This window comes from Lampetra planeri, chromosome 9, assembly GCF_965212315.1.
Source record: "Lampetra planeri chromosome 9, kcLamPlan1.2.h2, whole genome shotgun sequence".
Classification (NCBI taxonomy): domain Eukaryota; kingdom Metazoa; phylum Chordata; class Hyperoartia; order Petromyzontiformes; family Petromyzontidae; genus Lampetra; species Lampetra planeri.
In genome coordinates, this window is record NC_136115.1 from 11,963,237 (window position 1) to 11,984,636 (window position 21,400).

Sequence of the window (21,400 nt, forward strand, 5' to 3'; positions counted from 1 at the left end):
AACCACACATTTAATTACTTATAGTACTGAATATGGCCACCAGAGAGCATCATGTAACCATACATTTAATAACTTATAGTAATGAATATGGCCACCAGAGAGCATAATGCAACCACACATTTAATTACTTATAGTACTGAATATGGCCACCAGAGAGCATCATGTAACCACACATTTAATTACTTATAGTACTGAATATGGCCACCAGAGAGCATCATGTAACCATACATTTAATTACTTATAGTACTGAATATGACCACCAGAGAGCATAATGTAACCACATTTAATAACTTATAGTACTGAATATGGATCCGACATGGGTTCAGGTGGGTGGTCCATGGTGGGTCCGGGATGGGCCTTCAGGGTCAGGGGTGGGTCCGAGGGGGTCCGAGGGGGTCCTGGGTGGGCCTGGGGTCCCTGGGAGGGTCCGGAGTGAATCCGGGGTAGGTTTGGGGGGTTGCGATGGGGGTCTGGGGTCTGTTTGGGGTGGGTCCCGGGTTGTTCCGGGGTCGGTTCTGGGTGGGTTCGAGGGGGGTCTGGGGTGATTCAGGGGGAGGCCGGGGCAGTTCGTGATGGGTCCGGGAGGGGGGGGGTCCGGGGGCGTCCAGGGGGTGTCTGGAGGGGTCCGGGGTGGGTCTGGGGGGGTGGGGGGTCCGGGTGGAATCCGTGGAGACGTCGTGACTCCGTGATTCAGGAGAGAACATTCCTTGCTCAACTTAAAGTTGTGCAGATTTGCCAAATTTGAAGAGGGAAATAGGGGACTGATAAGACACATTTCGTGTGACTGAGCAACAGGAGAGGAACAAGTGTAGCATGGTGTAAATCGGCACCATGCTAAACTGAGGAGACACGGGGGCCGGTCACTCTCGATGTTATTTGAACCTGTTACTCCAGGGAGCTTACGAGCTGTTTGCCGAGGTGAATCTTCCAATATCGATGTTGTGTGTCTCTGTCTGCTTGTGTGTCTGTCTGTGTATCTCCGTGTCTGTGGTTTGTCTCTCCCTCAAATTTAGTTCTACCTGATGACGGTTGCTTGTGTTGTAATCGAAACGTCGTACTCTATTATTTATTTTATTTTCTTTCTGCGTGACTTTACCGAAAGAAATAAAGAGTACCATTGGAACCTCCTTTGCCAGTAGCAAAATATGATAATAGTTTTTTTACCATTTTGTCTGGCAACAAAACTGACACCTTTTTTACAAGGAGTCATGTTTGCATTGACCACAATACCTGCGGTCGGAATGAAAACAAAAACATAACTCTGATAATGTATGCACTGTCCTTGAAATTGATTGGTCCACATCCGAGACAGCTTTTCTTAAAGCCGAGTCTCACATGGTGTTGGACCAGATGACGCCAAAATCGGCACAACTCAAAGACAATGCACCATCAGAGTATGAGAGCTCGGGCAAAAAATGTACACCATTGGAACTTCCTTTGCCAGTAGAAAAATATGATAATTGGTTTTTTACCCTTTTATCTGGCAACAAAACTGACACCTTTTTTTACAAGGAGTCATGTTTGCATTGACCACAATACCTGCGGTCGGAATGCAAACAAAAAACACAACTCTGATAATGTATGCACTGTCCTTGAAATTGATTGGTCCACACCCAAGACAGCTTTTCTTAGAGCCTAGTCTCACATGGACCAGAGGACGCCAAAAGACGCACAACTCAAAGACAATGCACCATCAGAGTACGAGAGCTCGGGGTAAGCAGTTACACCATTGGAACCAATGGTGAAAATGCTGGTCCAACACCATGTGAGACTAGGCTCTAAGAAAAGCTGTCTCGGGTGTGGACCAATTAATTTCAAGGACAGCGCATACATTATTAGAGTTGTGTTTTTTTTGTTGCATTCTGACCGCAGGTATCAGTTTTGTTGCCAGATAAAAGGGTAAAAAACAATTATCAAACAAAGAGTACTTCCAATATATACTTGTGCCCTGGTGCTAGGCAGTACAATAGGTGACATTAGAGTCACGTCCTGGCTGTATTTTTTTTTCTCTTCTTTACACGTCTTCGCTTACTTGTGGTGTTTAGGTGACTCGTTGTGGGTGTCGCTATTTTAGTACCGTTTAAGGGGGGGAGGGGGGGTGAGTGTTACTGGGATGGTTAGGTTCATGATAAACGCTCCTTATCGACGAGATAAAGGAAATTGGCTGCGTGGTTTCCTCTGTGTGCGATTGGCATTGACAGAAACGTCTCTCTCTCGGCTCCAACCCCTTCCCCGGCTTGTGTGTGAGTGGTCACGCGGCTTTCCTCTCGGAATCAAGGCAGCGATTGAAAGGGTCACGGTTTATTGCAAGGGAACAGAGGCAGTGAATGGAGAGAATGGAGAGGTTGTTGTCAAGGTCGAATCGGAACAGGAAAATTATGTTGCACGCTTTGATGGAGCTGCTGATGCTGTTGGAGCCCTTCCAGTGTGCAATTTAAAGGCGTCCGAGGTGGAGTAGTTGCACTGGCTGTGGGAAGTTTCCTGTGCGTGCTGCTTCCAAAGAGAGACTTTTAAACAACTTTTATTGCCACCAGCAGCAACAGCACTGGAGGCGATTCCGATATGAAATACAGTCTCCAGAAAACAAATGAAAATAAACGCTACAAATCCACGCGCTGTGGCGCCAAATGCACCGCGCACAACACGAAAGAAAAGTCACGTGGTGGTGGTGGTGGTCATCGCGCACGCCACGGTGACGAGCGAACGCTTCAGAAGGTGAACACGAGGGTGCCGTCCACGCTGGTACAGAGGGCTTTTCCGGCTCCCCAGAGTTCGAAGAAGACGTGCACATCACCGACATGTGTGTGGTATGCGTGCTCCAGCTGGAGCCGCGCGAGCGAGTGATGCAGAGGTGGCGAGAGACACAACAGAGAACTAAAAAAGACCACGCCCAGACTACTACCGCCATTACATTGTTTTTTAATGATAATCACCCCTATTCGCTCGATGAATATCATGGCAAAGGAAGAGCGAGGCACAGTGGGCACGGGCTACATATGCACGTAGTACGAGACCGGCTGGCTCATTGAATTTCGTGCCACCCCACACCGCGTGCATTGGGGCCATCCATAAATGACGTCACGCATCTAGGGGGGGGGGGGGCTGGGGGTCAGACATTTGTGACGATGTGTGACGAGGGGGGGGGTTGAGAAATGTGAAGTCACCTCAAAATGCGCAACTTTAAATAAATATAGACAACACGTTCTACTTAATTACATATACTTCAATAAATGTTTTCTCCTACATCAGAGTGCAGCGCCACACTAAATACGCACTAGAAATGACAATAGTTTAAAGCGATTTGAAGCATGTTTTTTTTTTTGGGGGGGGGGGGGGCAGAGCTTCGTAACGTCATATTTGAGGGGGGTCTGACTTTTTGTGACGCCGTATGACGAAGGAGGGGGGGGGGGTCAAAAATCGTCCAACATCGCGTGACGTCATTTATGGACGGCCCCATTGTCTTCCATCTCAGTGGTTACGCCTTGCAGTGGTGTGTTCCATAATTCACCATTCCGCGAGACGTTCACCTGCACACATCCCGGCGACACCACAGCCTGGAGTCTAATTGGATGTACGGACACTCTGCGATACGGGAAACTTCTCATCATCTCTCTATGGTCTCTTATGAACCGATACCCCATCATCTTGAGTCAGATCCATCTTGCGCAGTGACGTCGGCGCCAGTGTTCAGAGAGTTTACCTGTTTGATCTTGTTGGTTCTGTACCTGTGCATTATGACAGGGCCACGTGTGTGTGTGTGAGTGAAAAACACATCCACTTGACGTTTTGCGCCTGTACTCAGAAACTTTAAAAAATAAAACCATGAGTGTGTTTTGGCACTGGCTGAGAATACATTACTCTGATGCCCAACAGAGGGCAGTACAGCCCAACGTCATCTCAAAGTTAAGGTAAAAGTAGGAATAGGACATTAAAGGAAAATCGTTAATATATTAAGCCCTCTTCTTTATTCAATTAAAACTTAAAAGTACACCAAGAGATCTGAAATGAAAGTTGTTTCTTAATTCCTTACAGCTAAGAGCAATGCAAATATAAAAAAAAACAATGTCTTTTCTAAGAAAATAAAAACGTATTATCTCAGCAAATAAAATAGCAAAATAATCTATTAAAAGGCTATCGTTGAAAGGTCAAAACTCAACCAATAACAAACTTACGTCTACTTTCCCGAATATAAACTTTAAACCTATCTACAGTATAGACAGTATATACTGTAGATAGTATATCCGTACCTCCAATTAACACGGTTGGCTACGTATGGTGCGAAAGGAGTTCAACACAAATACAAATACGCATATCAACGACGTTTGGAGATGGACCAATATTTGGATGTGAAACATTTCCATATTCCCCAGGGGCAGCTACTTACAAAACACGATGATCCTAGAAAAACCAGAACACGACTATATATTTGGCTGCTTCTTCTCTGCTCTGAAGGGCAATATAATCATAAGCATACTTTTATGTTGGATGGCAGTGTTCTTCACCTGAGGACGGCTGCTTGCGTTGTGGCCGAAACGTTGTGAGAATAATTTTATTATGTTTATTTTTATTATTTTATTATTTCCATTCTACGTGACTTTACCGAAAGAACCAAGAAGACCAACCAAAGTAGTAGTCTTTATTCATGGGAGGTGGGTGGGGATACAACCCTGGATCTAAACTCTCAAAGTGCTCTCTGCATAAACTCCACAGGTGAGAGTTTACATTTGCACTGCGCTACTTTACATGGCAATGTTTTCAGAAGTGACGAATACAAGTGCACGTGAAAACCTTTTCAGTGGTCATTATGTCCAAATAAAGATTAGTACAGTATTATAAAATGGTCAATGGTGATTACATTCCATCTCAATTGGTTTCCTCTGATTTGCAACATAATTCTGAACTAGGAATTAGCTGAAAATACGTACCAATGCTGGGCCCTCCATTCTTGAGGCACTTTTGTGATCGCTACAAATACGCAGCAGACACCTTACAGGGCGTCCCGTTGTTCTTGAGATGTATTCATTCATTTTCTTGTAACCTATCATCATTTTGATGGTGGTTACATCCCGATTGCGAATGTATAAAACGCATTAGCCAACCTCTTTGAAACTCACGGGACCAGCAGCACCCCTACCCTTCTTCCACATATTGATTTCACAAACATCCCCTTTATTTATCGCACAACTTGCTGCCCAAGCGACAGCAGGGAACGAGTATCATGTACCTCCCCGACTGACCTCTGCAACCGGTGGCTGTCACTGGCTGGCTTACAGGACCCGCATCGCCACCTCCGCGACTCTCGCGCCGCGCGCGCGCACGCCCGCACACACACGCACACACACACGCCCGCGCACACACACGCACACGTCCGCACACACACGCACACGTCCGCACACACACGCACACACACACGCACACACACACACACGTCCGCTCACATACACACGCGCGCACACACACACGCACACACACGCCCGCGCGCACACACACGCGCAGGCACGCGCACACCAACACCCGCGCACACACACACACACGCGCACACACACACGCACACACACGCACACACAGACACGCACACACACGCACACGCGCACACACACACGCGCACACACGCGCGCACGCACACACGCGCACACACACACACGCGCACACACAGACACGCGAGCACACAGACACACACACATGCACAGACACACAAGCGTGCGCTGAATGTCACTGTGTCTATCCTTATCGTTCAGTTTGGTTTCTTTAACACTTGCTACAAAACCGACAAACAGGAGGTAACAGCATTACGCAAGTGACGAAATGTAAAATCCCACCAGCTCCCCTGCCATTGATGCCGGATCCGATGTTTGGTTTCAGAAGCACCTTGCCCTCACGGGGACTGCGAGAGAGCGTCGGACGCTGTCAAACAACCGACTCTACGACTGTTTACTCAGGCCATTCAACGCAACATTGTGTTTAATACGAGCCACACACACTACACTCTACGGTGATGGCAGACTCTGGTACTTGCATACATTATTAGTGTGTATGGTCAGGAATCACCAGCGCGCGTGTATAGTAAGGTTACAGCCAATTAAGGAATTACTCACCCACGGTTGAACTAATGCGTAATGAATTGCACGTGCCCATTGCTGACTGTTGTTTTAGCCATCGGGACACACCCGCTTCTTAACAAACAACAAACATTGCACAAGAATCTTGACAAAGCTTGCACTTATTGTTTTGCTCCTCCAATCAAATGCCTGGTCAGTCATCCCTCAGCGCCATCTACCTTTAGGATCCCAGACAACAGCATCAGATTGTTAAGGCTCTATTGTTGCAATGTCCGGCATTAGTATTCCTGTTATGATTGTTATCTTTGTATTATAGACTCAGTTGTGAAGGCAATGGAATAGTGTGGTCAAGTGCAATCACCCCCACAGCTTTAAGGGATGATCGCCCCTTATCACCCCCTTATGCTGAAAGCTCAGCACTATCCCTTCCTTCTAAATTCGTATAGAAAGTAAAACAATCTGAAATGATAACAATTAAACATATATAGTACGTATAACATACAGAGCAGAGAGTTAGAACGGAATGCGTGATAGTTACACATTCTGTTTAGCCTCGACAATCGGGGTTGCCTCCCCAACCTTACATCCCCATTAAGACACGGTCACATATACAGGACCGAACAGCAATGCAGTACGTTCATTTCGTAATGTATCAAAATATAAACGCGATTACGATATATATTTTAAAAAATGCTAGACGGAAACGCTCTCGTACCAAGTAATAAACCGGTATATCTTCAACACGAGGCTAACACGGGGGATACATAGACGTCATCAGTGTGGCCAGATACACAAAAGACCCGTGGTGGAATTTTCTCATACAAGCGAGTGCCGCAGATAAGTTTGCCTTTGCAAATAATTTAACCGGACCAATGACTCTTAGGTTTTTTTTCGGTAAAGTCACGTAGGTAAAAAATAAAAATAATATTTCTATTATTATTTAAAACTTTTACCTACGTGACTTTACCGAAAAAAACCTAAGAGTATGAATCTTTGCAGTCACGAAAGCTTCAAATCTACGGACCAATGACTTCTTGCTTGCAGCAGCCAGCAGCAGCAGCAGCAGCCCCCCGACTCGGTCAATGAAACACACAATGACTGCGTGTGAATATGAAAACCAGTTCGTACGGTGTTGTACAGCAACCAGTACAACAACTTCCTCCTAGTACCCGTGACTTTGCCGAGTCGAGCTCCACGACCGAGTGTCCCACACTCAAGATGCGCGCAGACGCTGGCGACGTGCGGCACGAGGTAAACAAACGCACGTGGGGGCGGGTCGCGCGCGTGTGGGCGTGTCCAAAAATGCTAATGAGGACGAGGGGCGTGCGCTCAGGATGCTAATTAGACGGGTGGGCGTATTCACCACGCCCACCCACAAGAACACGCTCGGGGCGCGTCCTCATACATTTAAATGATATGTTAATTTACGCGGGCGGGGCAGCGGCCGCAGCGAATAGGGTGTGGGCGTGGCGCTGCATGCTAATGAGGCCGGTGGGTGTGGCCGAGGGAGGGTAGCCGGTCAAGTGCCCCGCGAAGTGACCGCTCGCGAACGAGAAGAAGAAGACTCGGTGTGCGGTGCTGCCGCCACAGGCTGGCAGGCAATGCGTGAGCCGTAGGGGCTTGCAGCGCTGTCGGCGAAGCGTTGCGACCGGACGGGGGGTCATGTCCCCTGTGCAATACCAGCTGACGATGGCCGCTCAGCAAAGTCAGCAGCAGCAGCCGGAGCTTGACAGTTCTTCACCCCCTCCGCTTGCCATGCCGGTCCGTCCGGAGCAGCAGCAGCAACAGCAGCAGCAGCAGCAACTTCTGCAGCAGCAACTTCAACAGCAGCAGCTTCAGCAACTCCAGCAGTTCCAGCAGCAGCAGCATAACCACGTGTACGGCGAGCGATGTTGCGATTCCCCTGCGAGCCCCCCCGAGAGCGAGGCGGCCGAGGGCGCTTGCAGCCCCGAGCCCGACTCAGACCCGGCCATCCTCGACCCCGACGCGGCCGAGGAACGATTTCGCGTGGATCGAAAGAAACTGGAGGCCATGCTGCAAGGTGGGCAAGGGTTTGCAAGGGTTTGAATGGTTGTAGTCCGGCGGGTTGTGATGGGTATGGTGGGTTTGTATGGTGGACAGGCGGTGTGTGGTTAGGGTTAGCGGGCACAAAGTGGCAGAGGTTGGCACCGTGGGTTTGATTGACACCATTGTGTGTCAATCAACATCGGAGCGTTTGATGGACATTGTGGGCATCCTTGGAAAGGTGAGAAATATTGGCTTAAAGTTGGGCAAAGTTGGCTAGGTGGATTTGATTCACAAGGTTGGTAAGAATTGGCTGATTTGGACAGAGTGAGCTCGATGCACAATGATGACTGCATGTGTAATTCGGCACATGGTCTAGTGTGTGCGTCTTGTTTTAAGTTGCCAAGCAAGCTCTATGATACGCACTGCAATGTGTGTGTGTGTTTGCCGGTGTGTAGGTGCCGCTGTTAGTGTTTGTTGATGAGTGCGTCACTGTTGTGTGTCTGGAGGTGCCAACCTTTAAGCGTGAGTGTGCGTGCGGTTGCGCAATCGGGAACAGCTGATCGTAAGTTCAAACTCATGGTATGGCAAAGACGAACTTCACGGACGTAAGTCGTGGGCTTCAGTTGACCTGCAAGTACGCGTGCCTTACACGAATGCACGGGGAGATCTCGCGGTTGTCATTGGTTGTTGCAGACGATCCAGAGGGAGCCGGTCCTTTCTCCCGGCGAAGTAGTTGAAACAAATTAGAAAGTGTATTAAATACCCCCCCCCTCCCGCCGCCGCCGGCTTCTGTATCCACATAGGGGGCCATCCATCGAGGAGGAACGCAACAATCTGTCAAAACTTGACCTCTTCCCTGTAGACACGCTGACTTTTTACCCGCACCCCCGAATCCTATAGAACGCAGAAACAATCAAGGATTACTAATATTAACGTGTCTAAGCAAACAGATAGTCCACCGCCGGACTATCTAACTCATTTGAAGGCCAATGTAGACAAATTATTATCGAGGCTTCACCCCCCTCCCCGTTTCCTATGCGCACATTGTCAATAGACCCCCCCCATACACAAGCGAACACATTTGGGTTAACCCCCCCTCCCCCTTCCATGCGTACGCACTAAATGTATGGCCCCTAGCAGTACAAATGGGTACATCACAGTTAATCGATCAGTAGGTATGGATGAAGTGTTGGGGTTACTCCCACCTCGTTTCAAGACGTCTTGGAAAGGAGGTGGGAGTAATTTTCAATTGGAGGGCCTTTGTAGAACTGCCTCCAGTGGGACGCCTTTCCACCAGCAAGTTGCGTAAAAAGCAAGCTATTTCAGGGGCTGCACCTTTACCTGGCCATTTAACACACCGTCAGCAGCGTGTGTGACTGCGTGTGTGCGTCAACGTATTTGAATAGCAACAATAGTCAACGCCACACAGGGTCTGGTTGTCCTGTGTTGGTTACTTCACAAACTGGAAGAGATCGTAGAGATGTAAGATATACGGATGGCGTTAGAACTTGCAGATTATAATCAAAGCTGGTTTCTAACGCGTTGGCATGCGTATTAAGGTTAGGGAATTGGAATTTTAAAAATATACAATTGACGATGTTTTACCAATTCACGATCACCGCCGGTTTGTTTATGTAATGCGGTATATATTTAAGAGCTTAGCACTGATTCATTGTACTGTACCTCGACGACACCCAACTTACTTAGGGCGTATGTGTATTCCGCATTCTTTAAATGCTACAGCAGAGATAATTCACCGAAACGTGTCATTACATACAGTGGTGCTATTATTGTTAGAGAGTGGATGGAGCGGTGGCGCAGTGATTAGCGCGCGCGCCGAACTCTAAAATCGACCACCTGAGTTCGGATCATGATTCACGGCTAGCATCAGTGGCGAGTAATATCCGAACCGGTTCTAGAATTCTTGACTTCACCAACCCCGCACTGACCAGCGTGGAGAAGTTTGCTCAAACAACTCCCACGAGCAACTCGGCGTTGGGGAAACTTTTATCCAGCAGTGGATTGACAAATGTCTTGAGTATTATTAGTGCCGTATAGATATACTCTACATCAACGTTATGTTGTTGTAGCCTAACTTTCTTGAGTTATTAGCATGTGTATGAGTAATTTTGTCACTCGAGTTTTTGTTTATAAACACTTGCAAAAAAGTTTACTTTAAATTCATGTGCAGACTTTTGTCAATCTAATGTTGGATAAAGGCCTCCTGTAATCTTTATCGATCCAATTGTATTATTTAATGGATACACTATGAAACTGACACATGTAATTTCATTTTATGTCCAATTTGTGTATTCTTCACGTATATGTAGTTTTTAATAGTGTAATAACTGGTCCATTTAAATAATCGCAAACAACAGTTATTTAAGTAAAATGGGGTCAAGCGCTCGCCGAAATTAGATCTCATTATATATCGTCTCACGTTAGACACCTACACGAATACACACTCATACAAAGACAAAGATCCCTTGTATAGCCATCACAGACTGTTGGAGCAAATGATGGTAACGAGCACCTATGAAGGCCAGCACGGTACGCATGGGGGTGGGTGGCGAGCACCACTCCCGACCGCCTTTGTCTCCCCAGTGGCCATGTTTACACACCGTAGCGGGTACTTATTTGAGACTGAGTCGACCTAGGGGAGGTCCAAGACCAGTTAAGATATTTGTCACCGATGTTGACCGTGAGCGGGAATCAAACTCGGGTCGCCGGGTTTCTTAGCGCAGCGCGCTAACTGCGACACTACCAATCCTCACACACTCATACACACCAGTACATACATGCACACCAATTCACACACTCATACACACCAATTAACACCAATAAACATTTCTATAAGTACCGAATACACACTCCCACTTGTACGCACCAAAAATACACTTGCACACTCATCCACATTTTTAATAAATGGTGTCTGTTTCTTCGTAAAATACGTTAAATTACTAAACACTACGATGACTACATAATACCATATACACTCGAATATAAAAGCTACATCAACATGATCCGACTATTTAATTTAATTCATATAAAAATTGCTGAAAAATTACATGACATTTTTTAGTTTTCTCACAATAAGTTTGTGACTATAATCACAAACCAACATGATATGGGGAAGCAGGGATTGTTATTGACAAAGGGCTTAAACAGACACTTTACAGATAGCAATATTGTTTTGGCTCCGTAGCTTCTTTTGTAAAGCATTAATAAAATGCTGAGCTTCACACCCCCTTTTTCAATCTCGTGGAACAAAGCTTCCCAGGGATAAGAGTGCCAATCACTCCTAACTTGACACATGAAGCCTCCACTCCAGAAGCAGCCAACCACTGCACTCCGCTGGCATGCATTACTGGTGGTCAGTCGGTCGGTGAGTCAGTGAGTGTAAGGTTTTGTGTTTTGAAGTTTAGAAGGCAATTCAGCCCATTGGTTAAGGTGAAGATAGAAATGCGGTCAGCAGGGTATTGTTGCAATGTACCATTGAATGGTAAAAGCGTTCATTCGTTTAATGCATTTGCCTCAGTTTTTTTTTAATATAGCCAACTGTCATTCTTGTCAAAAGTCTCCCACTAATTCACTTAAGGGAATTGAAAAATAACATACTTCTAGAAAAGTGAATGTAGTATATTATTATTACTTTACAGGGTTAACATGAAACAAGCTCGAGACGCAGTCTCTTGATGATTGGATTGGTTTCGACCCCACAAAAGCAACATGTTCGCGCAAACACGAGACGTGCATAAAAATGGACGCAAAAATTAAGCCGAAACCCACGCAGACACACGAACAAAGACATACGCTCGTTGTGCTGATGCTCAGAATGTGGTTAATAATAATTTTAAATATAAATTTTTGTCAGTATCTTATTGCCAAAGTTGCTCTAAAACTAAACAGTTCTAGACATAGGTAAGCTGTGGGGTAAATTTGGTAGTGATTGGTCTAGGTTTTTGGATGTTGTAGTTTTCATTAGAACGTGGGACGTGTCCTGGGTCGGTGTGTGGACAGACGTATGGACAGACACATTTTCTGGACATAGTAATAGGGAGCATTTTGGTTTACTTAAAAATTCGGGGATTGCAATGGCAGTATCAAAGAAGGGCCATTGCACAAATATAATTTCACATTTCTTCATTGTTTATTTATATTCATTGGAGGCGAGCTATGAACCTATAGTCTGAGTACAGAATTACTTACAAAATTTTAGAAATTGTGCAAGCTAAGACTTGTGCGAATTCCAAGTCCCTTAGGGACTTACGTGAAAGATGTCACGTAAGTTCCGAGAGAACTTAGTTGTGATCCAGACCACCCTTAAGTCCACCATGACTCATGTCCACACGTGTGCTCTCACTAACAAAGACAAAGATCACCCGTATAGACTTTAACACACTGTAGGAGTAAGTGCTGTTCGTGAGCACCAATGAAAGCCGGCACGGTACACGAAATGAGTGGCCAAGATCTCGCCCGGCCGCCTTTGTCTCCAGAGTGACGTTATACACTGTGCCAGGTACTCATTTAAGGCTGAGGCGACCTAGGGGAGGCCTAGGTCCAGTTCAGATAATCGTCACTGGTGTTGGCCGTGAGCGGGAATCGAACTTGGGTCGGTGGGGAAGTAGTGCAGCGTACCACTACGCTACTGTTCCCAAAAACAAGACACACAAGCACACAGCCACATAATCTCACAAACACACACACATCCAAACATAGAAACAAATGTGCACAATCACGTACAATTTCTCTCCCTATACAGACATGCACCGTCATAAATAGACAAAGATCCTCCACATAGCTTTTGAACAGACTGTTAGTAAGCACTTAATAAGGCCGTCATCGCACATGGTAGATACATAGATACACACAGACATAATAGTAGACACAATTTATAACGCATGCATATTTCACAAATCAGACACACTGTTCGATTGATAACTCAGAGGCACTGAGCCAGAGCTCAAAGTCCCTCATATGCCAGCCTGGACAGGTGAGAGTGTGAACAGGTTAGAGCCTGGACAGGTAAGAGACTTGAGCTGCTGCTTGAAAGTGGATGGTACTTTGATGCTACGCATGTGCAGTGGGAGTAAGTTCCAGATGGCTGGTGCAGCTACGGCGAAACGCTGGTCCATGAAACAGTTCCTCGCAACCACTGCGGATTTTACACGCATTTTCTGTGCTGTGACCCCTGGGTGATCTGAGAATCCCAGCCATGACTAGCATCAGCAGCAAGTGATATCTGAAACAGTCCTGCTTGCCACCATACACTAAACCAGCATGATTAATCCTCTTGACCCGACACAGAGTGGGGAGGCCTTGATCCCACAGTTGATTGACAAATGGCAGTAGATAATCAATTAATTTTATTTGCCTTTGGAACAAGTGACATAGACACATCTTGCATGATCTATGATCGTCATGAAATACTCTACAGTACAATAAAAATAGTTGCACAGCAAAATTGAGTTTTGCAAATACAACAGGGTGTAGTACAACGATTTAAGATAAAACTCAATTCATACGATATGATATGAAACAAGTGTCTCTCCGAAACGTCAATGGACACACTTTTTCTTTCCACTGAGAAGGAAGCTTCAAGTTTAGACGTCAAGCTTCTAAAATAATCATCGTCTAAGACACACAGCCAGGCGTTCTGTTTCAGTGCCCCAGAAATTGTGTGTAAGAATGAGCATGGTTATAGATGGCCTAAAACAATCACTCAGCACTCTGAAACCATCTATAGAAACCTGAATTTTGCTTTGTTGGATTAAGGCAGGTCATGTAATTTGCAAATGAACCGATGTCACACTTGTAAAAAAAAAACAACTGCAGTGTTTTGTGTCACTATCACACTTTTTTTTTATGTCAGGTCGGTGTTTGAGATCCTTTTCTCAAAAAAATGAATAATTCAAATGTATGACACTTTTTTGTCTGCCACAAAATATTGCAAAATGTATTTTAGTTTTTTGTAAATGTATCCTCATGGCATAGTGGAGCGGTGGCCTGGTGGATTCGTGAACCGTACTATGAATCCATTTGCCTGAGTTTGATTCCTGGCCATGACTAACATCAGTGGCGAGTGATAGTTGAACTGGTCATGGGCCACCCCACATTCACCATCTCGCACTAACTAGCTCAGTAAAGTATCTTCAAAACAATCCCCTGAGACTCGCCTAACATGGACAGGCCTTTATCCAGCAGTTGATTGATAAAGGGGCTGGGAAGTATCCTAACGTGAGCGAAACATTTGAAATATTTTTTTCAGTTTGAGGAGCACGAGACTTTCCAGTCATCTGTAATGAACCAGCTCTCAGCAGGGGGCCAACCTTGAGGCTCTCAAGTGGAAAGTGAAAAACAAATTTTCACTGTATTCGTGTGGCCCTTTCGAGTGTGTAAGGGAGAAAGCAAACACTTGGTTCACTACCCGCTCAGATGCATGCACACAAACACATAGGCACGTACAAAAAAACGAAGACAAAGATCCCCTAGTATAGCCATAGCAGACTGTTGGGGCAAGTGCTGTTAGCGAGGACCAAAGAAGGCCGGCATGGTACACGAGGGGGTGGGTGGCCAGCACCGCGCCCGGCCGCGTTTGTCTCCCTCGTGGCGATGTTTACACACAGGTCCTCATTTTGAGGCTGAGTTAACCGAGGGGAGGCCCAGGACCCGTTCAGATAATCGTCACCGGTGTGGGCCATGAGCGGGAATCGAACCCTGGTCGCCAGGTTCACAGCACAGCACGCTAATCGCTCCACTACCACTCCCCACATACATTCACATGACACGAAGCATCCACCACCAACACCTAAAAAGGAGTACAAGTATGTGTACATGACGGCACATGCGGGTGTACTGGGTTTGTAATTGTGCATTGGTGTGAATGTGTGTACACGTGCATGTGAACATGCTGCTGAATCGCGTACAGTAGGCATAGGCGTTGGGGTTGTGTTCTCAATTTTTGTATGAATTAAAAAAACATCTGACAATCGGGCCTAGATACGAAATTTTGGATGATCTGAATATTTGTTTTGTTTTGGATTGATCTGTAAATGTGATGTCACATTTACAGATCAATCACCTTTGTGCTTTTCCCTTTAAAAGTGCTGTCACGTGACCTTACTTTCGCCTAAATTCTTAAAATATAAAAAAAATTAGATTAAAATTAGTGTTATGCTGATGTTCCTAAATAAACTAACTCAACTGATTACAGTTTCAAATTATGTAACAAATTCAATGTAGTGCAGAAATTAGGAAATACAAAATAAAGTATGAAATTGGGTATAAACATTTGAAAATCTGATATCTGCAAAAAAAAAGAAATCTGAATAGCATCCCTAACAGGAGTGAGTGTACGTGTGGACATACACCCACAAGCACGGGTGTTCCTTTGTGTTGACGGCAGCAGTCACGACCGACGATGACCTTTCAGTCGCTCCTGCCCATTAGGTGTGATCACGTGGTGCACATGTCACCATGGCAGCCAGCAGATATTTATCATCATTTCTCCGAGACGAGAGGACAATTGCACCGCTGCATCTAAGTTAAATGTACAGCGTCGTATTCAGTTACAGAGAATTGACAACATTAGGCGCAGCCAATTAGAAACTATGGGAAATTGATCAAATTTACCACTTTACATATTACGTGAAGATATATATTCAACGTATCTCTGCAAAATATGAATGACTTTCGAAATTTGCTGATATATTTATGTCCGTGATTTCCATTACAGACATGCACCAGTGGTGACCCTTAGCTTAGCAGCTGTCAGAAATGGGGGGTCAATTAAAGTTGCACAAAATGGCATGTATGTGATAAAAAAAAACTGTGACCTTTGGATCTTCTTCTTCTTTTCTATCACCAAATCCATTGATTCACTTCGGCTCCACAGTTTTTCAAATTCCCATTCGAAAAGAGCAATGTCACATCTTATTAAATTCAAGTTAATGTCTCAGTTTTTTTTCTTGGCAAAAAGGTTTCAGAAATAAAGCCATCCATTTTAATTAGCGTAATTTAGGTTATTATAATAATTTCACTTTTTAATATATAAAAATACATACTAAAACAATGTATTTCTAAATTACACTAAAAAACAACTGTATTAAGCACACAAATATGCAGATCAAGGTCTCCATACACCGCGTCGGCCAAGGAGGTTGTTTGACCATACGATGCTGATCAGTGCAGGCTGGTGAAGGGCAGAGGCCTCAGGAGCGGTTCAGGTATCACTTGCCACTGATGGTAGCCATGGCTGGGAATTTTACTCAAGTGGAACTCCTATAAAGGAGATTAAAAACACGAGTCAGTTCTCTTCACTTTAGGGAGTTATCAGGCCTCGTAAGCGGCAATCGGGCACCAGGGGGCCACCATGAACACCTGTGTCAAAACCACACGGCTCCATCCACGATGTTACCCAGCAAGTTTTTACCACAACACTGAGCCGTGCGATGTCTCAACCAGTGGAGTAGCTATCAAGTTTGCAAGTGGTGCAATTGCACCAAGGCCCATGGGCTGGAAGGGCCCAGGTGTTGAGATAGAAAGATAACTTAGACAGGGGCTGATTTAAATCATTGCACCAGGGCCCATGCTAACCACGCTCCACCAATAGTCTTTATCCTAGCACGATTATACCTCTTGATTTGAAGCTTTCGTGAATGCAGGAATCCATACTCTTTGGTTCTTTCGGTAAAGTCACGTAGGTAGAAAAAAAATAAAACCAAAAAATATATATGACGACGTTTCGATCGCAACACAAGCGGTCGTCCCCAGGCGGAAAAAAATTATCCAGCAGTTCTACGGCTGGATTATTTTTTCCGCCTGCCATCGAAACGTCGCGATATATTATTTTTTATTTTCTTTTATTTTTCTACCTACATGACTTTACCGAAAGAACCAAAGAGTACGATTATACCTGTTCCTGCCGCCAGCTTCTGCCCTAAGCATTTCCCCCCACCTCTACATTAGCAATGTCCATGAGTAATCACGATTTAAGCTCATGATTTGATTTAAGATTCAGTCCTTTTTTGGCTTGTTGGGACTGTCTTGTGGGTATCGCCTTTCCCTTACCAGCATACCAGTGCATTAACATATACAGTATTGCAATATAATTTGTGTACATTTGTAAATTATTGATTCTTATGTGGACGGTTTTATGTGCATATCTTAAGCGGGAAAATCATTTTAAAGGAACAAATCATGTTAAGCATGCATACATGCCACAGTCTTATCTCAGATCTATCTGATATCTCTTGATTTTTGCTTACATGTTCATTTTTTTTTAAGTAGAAGTAAAGTAGCAAAGATGAATGACAAAGCGCTATTGTCTGTCGGCTGAAATTGACAAGATGGTTTCGCGAAGTGTGCGGTTGTGTTTCCAACAGTAACTTAAACCCCGAAGTTGTGACATAACCTGTATAACATGACCTGAGAGGACATCCATCTTCATAGACTGTCTCTGACTTTCCTTCAAGGGTTCAAAATCATGGGACACTAAGTAAAGGCCGATTGTGCACCATCAATAGACAAGAGGGCTCAGGTTTTAAAAACCGCAGAACATGGTCAACTTACGATTGTTGCTATGAAGATCAAACTTTTGTTTACCAAATAAATGTAACTTTTTTTTTGTTCACACCGTACTGGGAAAAAACAAACACTTTATTGGCTATCGGCGGACACGTCCGCATTTACATTTTCATTGGAAAAGCATCCGTGAAGGAATAGTGAAATAAAATATAACAGTTGTGGGATATAAAGAAGCCAACAACAACAAAAATAACGTATTCAGTAACCCATTAACCCAAAAAGGCGCCTCTTGCCTGGCTATGAGGACAGTTGCCATGGCACTCTCTGAGCCCCCACACAGCATGGAATTTCTGCACGACCCCCCTACTCCGCTCCACAATGTGCAGAGCACAACACGCAAACCGCCCGGCGCTACCAAAATTAGCAAGCTGAAGAACACGGCTCGCCACCGCTGTTCTCACGAGCGGGCGACCCTGCCAAAGCGTCGCCCGCGTGTCGGCTGGGCCACCCACCCCCTCGTGCGCCGGGCCGGGTCTCTTCATAGGGTGCTCGATAACAGCAAAAGTCTGTTAAGGCTGGAACGGGGGATCCTTGTTTTTGTCATCCTCAGCGGGGCAAGGTTGGCTTTCCTGAGGCTCCTGTCAAAGAGCCAGTCCTGGCAGTCACGTTAATAATTGTCACTAATTTCATGGCAGCTTGGCATGTTTATATGTCTTCCGCCACCCATATATTTAATAGGATTTCAGCAGATATTGCTTTTATGTGTTCGGAGTTGCTGTGTCAGGCGGATGAAAGGCGTCTGGCCGAGACAGCATCACCAAACAATGTTTAATTCTGTTCGTGTTAAATATTTGAAAGGTCAGTAATATAATAAGAACGACAGCTATAGCGGCTCTGTGACTTTTGTCACGCTTGCTCTGCACACGTTATAACTATTCCGTACACTTATATGAATACATGGAAAAGTCCCACGGTCAGTGGTAGCACATTTCCTATAATAAAAAAATGGGGCCCTGGTTGTAAGAATTTACTGCTATTATTGTTTATTTTCAAGCGATCAAGAATATGATCCAGCTCATGAACACTGCTCACAAATCTGACCTCTGTTTAGGCCTCGCCAACCTGTTGCCTTCCAACCGTAAAAAAACAAAACACAGGGCACTTCATACAGGGCTCGCTTTCTTACTTTTTTTTCTGAGGTAAGAATTTTTACGTGACCACTGAGGCAGGACCCAGACTGAGTCACAGGCAATAGAAACACGTCGTGTGTGACGGTGACCTTGGAATGAAAACAGCGCGACCGCTGCCTACTTTCTTAATTATCTCCAGCGAACGTTACATCATCAAAGTGTCATTTCAGTCGACCTTTGCATCAATTCGCTCTTTGGTGCGACCGATGAAATGTTTTTTGCTCGTAAGCTTTTTGTTGGTACTTATCGTCTATGCTGTATGCTAATGAAGAGACTCTTAGCCAAGTGAAATGAGTCACCACCAGTCATCATTACACCCAGGGAAGCTACTGAAGGAAGACCAGGCAGGGTCAATGGTATGAAACAAAAGAATCAGACAAGAACAGGTTGGGGTGCGTTTTGGGAAACTTAACGTAATGATCAAAAGCAACATACCAATGTGTCTGAAGAAAAGAGTAATATATGTAATTTTGCACTCTAAAGGAGCGGTGGTTCAATGGTTAGCACAATATGCTATAAACCCAGAAATCTGCGTTTAGTTCCTTGGTTAATAACCTTTGCAAGTGATATCTAAACATGTCTTTCCCACCACTCGTGGTCACTTTCACCAACCCACACTGGCCGGCATGGTAAAGCATGGTATAAAAAAACAACCCTATGGTATTAGAAGGCCTTCATTCAGCGTTGTATTGATAATTGCTTGTGAATTTTACGTCATTTTTATATACAATTCAAAAACTCCATCTCTGTGAATCGCTAAACATGCACTTGAAGCGAGTTAAGGCAAAAAATCATAACCACTTTCCTGTACTGTAGCAAGCAGCCTGTGTTTGTGTTCACAAGATAAGGTAACATTTCGACTCTTAGTCATCCTTATCATCATAAGCCATGGTCTATTCATTGCCGGATCGAGTCCTCCCCCAAGGCGTCGCCATCATCATGGTCTTGCAATGCAATTATTCATCTGGCTCAAAACACAAGGGCTAATTTCATCACTCCGTCTCCACGGTGTATGTAATCTCAAGGCTCGTTTCCGACCTTTGGCTGTAACTCCATCATTCATTATGGGAACCTCATTTGCCAGTAAAATATGATAATTGGTTCTTTACCCTTCTATCTGGCAACAAAACTGACACCTTTTTACAAGGAGTCATGTTTGCATAGACCGCAATACCTGCAGTCATAATACAAACAAAAGAACATAACTCTGATAATGTGCACTGTCCTTGCAGTTGATTGGTCCACACCCGAGACAGCTTTCCTTAGAGCCTAGTCTCATATGGGTTGGACCAGATGACGCCAAAAGGCGCACAACTCAAAGACAATGCACCATCAGAGTATGAGAGCTCGGGGCAAGCATCTACACTATGGGAACCTCATTTGCCAGTAAAATATGATAATTGGTTCTTTACCCTTCTATCTGGCAACAAAACTGACACCTTTTTACAAGGAGTCATGTTTGCATAGACCGCAATACCTGCAGTCATAATACAAACAAAAGAACATAACTCTGATAATGTGCACTGTCCTTGCAGTTGATTGGTCCACACCCGAGACAGCTTTCCTTAGAGCCTAGTCTCATATGGGTTGGACCAGATGACGCCAAAAGGCGCACAACTCAAAGACAATGCACCATCAGAGTATGAGAGCTCGGGGCAAGCATCTACACTATGGGAACCTCATTTGCCAGTAAAATATGATAATTGGTTCTTTACCCTTCTATCTGGCAACAAAACTGACACCTTTTTACAAGGAGTCATGTTTGCATAGACCGCAATACCTGCAGTCATAATACAAACAAAAGAACATAACTCTGATAATGTGCACTGTCCTTGCAGTTGATTGGTCCACACCCGAGACAGCTTTCCTTAGAGCCTAGTCTCATATGGGTTGGACCAGATGACGCCAAAAGGCGCACAACTCAAAGACAATGCACCATCAGAGTATGAGAGCTCGGGGCAAGCATCTACACTATGGGAACCTCATTTGCCAGTAAAATATGATAATTGGTTCTTTACCCTTCTATCTGGCAACAAAACTGACACCTTTTTACAAGGAGTCATGTTTGCATAGACCGCAATACCTGCAGTCATAATACAAACAAAAGAACATAACTCTGATAATGTGCACTGTCCTTGCAGTTGATTGGTCCACACCCGAGACAGCTTTCCTTAGAGCCTAGTCTCATATGGGTTGGACCAGATGACGCCAAAAGGCGCACAACTCAAAGACAATGCACCATCAGAGTATGAGAGCTCGGGGCAAGCATCTACACTATGGGAACCTCATTTGCCAGTAAAATATGATAATTGGTTCTTTACCCTTCTATCTGGCAACAAAACTGACACCTTTTTACAAGGAGTCATGTTTGCATAGACCGCAATACCTGCAGTCATAATACAAACAAAAGAACATAACTCTGATAATGTGCACTGTCCTTGCAGTTGATTGGTCCACACCCGAGACAGCTTTCCTTAGAGCCTAGTCTCATATGGGTTGGACCAGATGACGCCAAAAGGCGCACAACTCAAAGACAATGCACCATCAGAGTATGAGAGCTCGGGGCAAGCATCTACACTATGGGAACCTCATTTGCCAGTAAAATATGATAATTGGTTC

The 21,400-nt window shown here is 44.9% G+C and overlaps 1 protein-coding gene across 3 annotated transcripts in view; it reads left to right on the forward strand.

The window, feature by feature from the left end:
• The first annotated feature begins 7,593 nt into the window (after nucleotides 1–7,593).
• BICC1 (BicC family RNA binding protein 1) overlaps nucleotides 7,594–21,400 on the forward strand; it is a 106,458-nt gene continuing 92,651 nt past the window's right edge. For 2 of the 3 annotated variants that reach the window (XM_078597656.1, XM_078597658.1), the window contains exon 1: nucleotides 7,595–8,100. In XM_078597656.1, coding sequence (XP_078453782.1) covers nucleotides 7,722–8,100 — 379 coding nt within the window. In that variant the 5' untranslated portion in view covers nucleotides 7,595–7,721. Of the gene's footprint in view, nucleotides 8,101–21,400 lie in introns of all 3 variants that reach the window. The other variant, XM_078597657.1, reaches the window with a different exon arrangement.